The following is a 5576-nucleotide window of genomic DNA, read 5'->3' as shown; positions in this document are numbered from 1 at the left end:
GGAATGGACATCCGGTTGAATTGGTAGGAAGTGAAAATTGCACAATGGGGAAACCTTCTAACACCTATTTCTCCTTTATCAAAGCAATGGTTTGTTATATTTTTCTTTCTAAAATTGCTAGATCTAGTATTTTTGAAGCAATCTATACCTCATGATTTTTTTTGAAGCACCTTGAAGATTTTGATGAAAGTATCTATTTCAAGTAGAAGCACCGATTTACACTAGCTTGGGGGGACTAGACATTTGGTTGTTGTTCACATATAGTAAAGTTCAAGATACGAAGCCTCATGTCAAATCCTTTTTAGGACAAATGGAAGGGGAAATTGTTGTAGTTTTGAATAAGCATTTTCTTCGCAATTCAATCTATTATAACTAAATCTTGAAAATATTGGGAGGTATTTTTTCTCCTCCCATGAATTTGAGAAGGCTTATTTTTTAATTGAACAAATTGAAGGCTAATTTGAACCTATCTTTTCATGAACCATATCACATAGGCTTAGTAGCAAATGCTGCGGGATACTCGTGCAATAAATATGGTTGGTGTGCTCGTATATACGAGGCTTTCAAGCTAATGATGCAGGTTCAAATTGCATTTTTTGCCTAGCATCTGACCTCTCCACGCGTCAGAAGTTTTTTTTAATTGGCATTTCATTGGTGGGGAATGGGCCATTGCTAGAAAACAACGTTTTTCATTGCTAGTGAGGTTTTGATATGTCGTTTTTTTCACTAAAAGGGTAAAAGTTTTATCAATTTCTTCTAAACAAGGTCAAATTTCAGCCGATTTTTTTAAGTTTCAACCAGTACAAAATATAGTAAATGTCTTTTTTTTTAAAAGCACTGGATCGGTCAACCTTTTGGATTGTAGCTATCCTAATATGGTTGGCCGAGATCGGAAGCTTGCATAAAAACATACTAGTGGAGACCCACTACTGCCTGCAGCAATCTGTCCCCCCCTTGTACACTCCTGCCACGTGACAAAATGAGATGTGGCCAGGGAGAGGGACACGTGGCAAGGGCAAGAATAGTGAGAATAATAGTCTAGAGATTTCACCACAAAAGTGTATTTCACCTTTGTCCTTCCCCATGTGATGAGCCAGTGTGTCCTTCCCCTTTGGCCCTACTCACACCACTCTCGTGTCCTCCCTTTCTTGCATGCCAAGCCCATTTTCTACCTATAGTACTTGGTATTTCTAGCCAACTTGGCTTGTGAAACAAAGATTTCTAGCCAACTTGGCTTGTGAAACAATAGGTTAGCTGGCAACACGCTAGAGTGTATAAAATTAGGAAATCTAGAAACATCCATTGACATTTTAGATGGATTTTTCATTTCAACATGCAAGAAGCTACCTCACCTAACCATCTTCATCTTCTCTCCTTCGCAAGAATAAGGTTTTCTACCTAGTGCCCATCCAAGGGCAAGGGCCCCCTAGGGGTAATATGTTCGAAGGCTGTCTCTCTGACAGTCTTGTCCCTTCTTTCTAATGCGTCAGCAAGAAGCTAGCTTGTTGTTACCCCTACAGCTCCAGACTCCCGGCCAACCGTGAAGGGCACTCAATCGATGTCTGATAGGGGCAGAGAGAGAGAGAGAGAGAGAGAGAGAGAGAGAGAGGGTGTCTGCAGTCAAGTCATGTAGTGATCTGTAATGGGTAGACGTACATGGAAAAGTCGAGAGCGTAAGAGCCTGCCTTGTGGGTGATTGCCTGAGATGTAAGGCCATAGATCAGGGTCAGAGCAGGTGAAAGGATTCTGTGGGCTGTATTGGGCGACTGCTATAAGGCCTTTGCGGGAGGAGCAAAGCCATTGAAACCTCAATAAGGGCTACTCGGAGAGAGAGAGAGAGAGAGAGAGAGAGAGAGATTCTTTGTGGCAATACAGGGCCAATTTCTTTGGGGGCTTCTCTTAAATGGGGTTTTTTCACTCCTTGAGACACTCACACAAGGCTGCAAAGCATGGAGAAGAGCTAGGGTGTTTTGTACTCTGAGCATTCTTTTGCTTGCTTTGTACACAAAGAAATCGATTTCTCTGTCTAAGTGTCTTGGCAGAGCTCGGAAAGAGAGATCCTGCAGCTTTTGGGTCTCTGTGTAGCCAGCCGCAGCCATAGCTATGTCTGCAGAGCTCAAAGGCAGGCCTGTTCTGAGACCAGCAGGCAATGTAGCCCTTAGACATGAAAGCAAAGGGGCAAACCTTAGGAAGGCCGCAAAGCCCCCCCCTTCACCTCCTCTGAAGCCAACTCCCACTGTTGCTGTGAAGATCTCACCTCCCAATTCTCAACCTTCTACTCCGAGAATTGCAATCACAAAAAGCCTTGTTCTCAAGTCCAATTCTTCACCCAAGCTCCCTCCATCCCAGTCTCACAAGAAGCCCTCAACCTCCCCTTCCAACAAGCTTTGCCCTCATCCACATGATCATGCATATATTGAGGCTCCGTCAAACCCTAACGCTGCCAAGATTTTTTCCACATCAGATCCTCGTGAGCATACATCAGACCCTAATGCATGCATTGGGCCTTTATCAGACCCTAATTCACCCAACCGTGGGCCTATATCTGACCCCAATGCATCTATTGAGCTTCCATACGACCCTAATTCAGCCAACGTTAGGTCTATATCAGACCCTAATGCATGCATGGAGCCTACGTCATGCCCTAATGCATGTAATACAGAGCTCCCATCGTACCCTAATGTACGTACAGAGCCTCCAGCATGCCCTCATGCATGTGTAGAGCCCCCATCTTGCCCTAATGCATGCAGTGATTCAGCAAAATATATGCCTTCATCAGAACCCAATGTAGCAAAGATTGGGCCCAAGCCCCCCACGTGTTCTAAATCCCCTACCCTGCAAAGCAAACTCAAACCTCGCATCAGCTTGACCAGATCCTCATCGGACGTCTTTCAGAGAGGCTCCAGCAGCAATGTGAAGGCCAACACCAGCAGCAAGCATTTCAACAGCATTGGTGGACATAGCCTTGATGAGACCTCCCTTGCTAATATAGTTGCTGCAAAGAAGGCAGCTGCCAGTGAGCTAAGTGCCCAAAGGAGACTAAAGGTTGCGGAGTATGGGCGGAAGCCAGGTAAAGCCAGCAGGGTGGCTCCAGATGTGCCATCTCCATCCTCTGTGATAGCTGAGCCACAAAGATGCAAGTTCATCACTGCTCAAAGTGGTAGGTTCCCCTCTTTCAAATCGGTTGCTAGATCTTTTAATCTCACAGTTTGCATTAACTTGTTTTGGATAGTCTTGAAATTTTAGGCTAGTTCATATGAAGGGTGTGCCCGTGGTGGGGACTCATCATGACCACTATTGAGTTGTGAATGGACAATCTTACCCATCCAAGCCCCCTGCCCGTTCAATGGCGGGTGGGGATTCATGTGTATCTAGCCATAGAGATTCGGGGTTCTTCTATGGATTTGCAATGCAAATCATATTGAAATGTAGCTTATTTAGGGGTACACACCTCTTGAAATGGCTCTGTAAGGTTGCAGAGATTATGGTTCTGGGGGTGCACCTGGATACTGGTTAAATGTTTCGTTAAATTGTTATGATTTATGAAAGCCTCTTGTGGGTCTTGGGTTTGCAGAGATTATGGTTCTGGGGATGGAGTCACTGGGTCTTGATTAACTCATAATATGAGTGATTATGGGGTTAATATTATTCTTAATAGATTGTCTTGGATACAGCCGCCACTGCATTTTGTGTTTAACACCATTGTCTCTCCAACAGATCCCTTGTATGTGGCATATCATGATGAAGAGTGGGGGGTTCCTATCCATGATAATAGGTAAGCATTTCGGTTTAATTGGTTTTTGTTTACAATGCACACGCCAACTGTGGGAAGCCTTCACTTATCTAGCCATCTCTAAGCCCCATGTCTTAACAATTTCAGGTGTTTGTTTGAGCTCTTGGTTCTCGCTGGAGCTCAGGTGGAGCTTAGCTGGTCTACAATCCTTCATAAACGGGATGCTTACAGGTAAGGTAACGGACCACCAATAGAGAGCACTTTGGGTTCTACCATGGAAGTAATGCCAACATTTTATCATTTAAATGCCACAGGGATACATTTTGCGGCTATGAACCAGCAGCCGTGGCCTTGTTTACTGAGAAGCATATTCAATCGTTGGAGATGGATAGAAACCTTTTGCTCCCGGGAGGGACAATTCGAAGAGTTGTAGAGAACGCCCAGCGAATTTTAGAGGTTTTCTAGTTGCACTAAGCTGAAGTTGTTCTAGGTGTTTGGAGGGAAATGTTCCCTTTGATCTGTATTTCACACTTTATTGAGGGCTAATTTCTTTTCTTCTCACACTGTAATGAAGGTTAATAGCCTTTTTAGTCACAAGCTGAAGGTGGGTTCTTGCTTTCAGGTGGTTAAAGAGTTTGGTTCTCTGGACAACTATCTATGGGGCTTTTTGAACAACAAGCCAATGATCAACAGCTATCGATACCCCAAACAAGTGCCTGTGAAGACCTCGAAGTCAGAGTCGATCAGCAAAGACCTTGTGAAGAGAGGGTTTCGATCTGTGGGCCCGACCATTGTATATTCTTTCATGCAAGCTACAGGGATGACAAATGACCACCTAGTACAATGCTTCCGGCACCAAGCATGTGTGATGCAGTCATGTTCTTCCTCTCAAGAAGCTACTCGAGAAAAACAAGAGCAACTTCAAGGTGGGGGGCGGGATGTGGAATGTGAAACTTCACCACTACACATGGATGCAGACCAAGGTGAGCCCAAGCTGCTCCCTAAATGAGCACCACACACACAAACACAGATAGCACAAAGGGCGGAAGGATCATCATCTAGAAAATTGTACATTTCGGTTAGCTCAAGAAGAACAAGACAGCAGTGATGGCAAAGGTTTCGTAGGCATCTCATGGAATTACACACACAAGCTAACATAACCCCGGCTTTCTTCACGCAAGCAACACTACAAGTTCTTCCAATGAAGACCGTTTGGAGTATCTTTTTTTCCTAAACTATGAGTAATGCAAGCATGTGTTTCATGCCAGATGCGTAGGTTTACCTTGACTCCTACTTTTGTTGTAACCCTTCCTCTATGTGTAAAGGCTGTACCTAAAGATGGACTCTTTTAGCTGATGACTGTAGACAGATGTATATCTGTCTCTTTGTATCTGGGTTGCTTTTGTTTTTAAGTAATGAACATTAATTAACCTTTTTCTTTTGGAAACCGCAAGGGTTTTGCAAGATGAATGGCTGTTATTTCACATTGAGAATGTCAATGTCACTTAGAATATAGCTTATTTTGTTTCTCAAGGGAAGGTGTGTAAAATTTCCTGGGGGGGTCTCCTAGGTGCTTGAGTTGCAGGGGTGTGAAACCGCCCTACTTTAGTGAACTGTCAACTTTGCCCCGGGAAGCATTCCAAGCACACAAACTGAAGGATTCACAGTACACAAACGTAACCTTCCCCTTCACCAAAGGCACCTATCCATTCAGGAAATTCTCTAGCAGTTAAGGTCTAGATGCTTTGTCATGGCCGAGTCTGCCCTTCACTTCTGGAGAAGTGATAGGAACTCGGTTTGGTGGTTTTTGGTGTGATGGTTTTTGTTCATGAAGATGGACATA

The 5576-nt window shown here is 44.0% G+C and overlaps 1 protein-coding gene across 1 annotated transcript; it reads left to right on the top strand.

The window, feature by feature from the left end:
- Positions 1-1303: 1303 nt before the first annotated feature.
- On the top strand, positions 1304-5180 carry LOC147613551 (uncharacterized). Its single transcript, XM_086781538.1, has 5 exons — positions 1304-3160; positions 3718-3775; positions 3881-3964; positions 4048-4189; positions 4356-5180. Exons 1-5 carry the CDS (start codon positions 2104-2106, stop codon positions 4740-4742), a joined length of 1728 nt encoding a protein of 575 aa, XP_086637664.1. The 5' UTR covers positions 1304-2103; the 3' UTR covers positions 4743-5180.
- Positions 5181-5576: the final 396 nt, after the last annotated feature.

The sequence above is a fragment of the Cibotium barometz genome, chromosome 43 (assembly GCF_041138505.1).
Source record: "Cibotium barometz isolate CiBa-2024 chromosome 43, ASM4113850v1, whole genome shotgun sequence".
NCBI classification, from domain to species: Eukaryota; Viridiplantae; Streptophyta; class Polypodiopsida; order Cyatheales; family Cibotiaceae; genus Cibotium; species Cibotium barometz.
The sequence above is the reverse complement of the archived record's forward strand: the minus strand, read 5'-3'. Positions and strand labels throughout refer to the sequence as shown.

What these genes read in the sequence shown, in the direction of transcription:
- LOC147613551 (XM_086781538.1), top strand. Translation starts at nt 2,104, where the DNA reads ATGTCTGCAGAGCTCAAAGGCAGGCCTGTTCTGAGACCAGCAGGCAAT. An exon ending in CATAAACGGGATGCTTACAG is followed by an intron (nt 3,965 to 4,047) that starts GTAAGGTAACGG and finishes TAAATGCCACAG; the next exon opens with GGATACATTTTGCGGCTATG. An exon ending in ACGCCCAGCGAATTTTAGAG is followed by an intron (nt 4,190 to 4,355) that starts GTTTTCTAGTTG and finishes TCTTGCTTTCAG; the next exon opens with GTGGTTAAAGAGTTTGGTTC.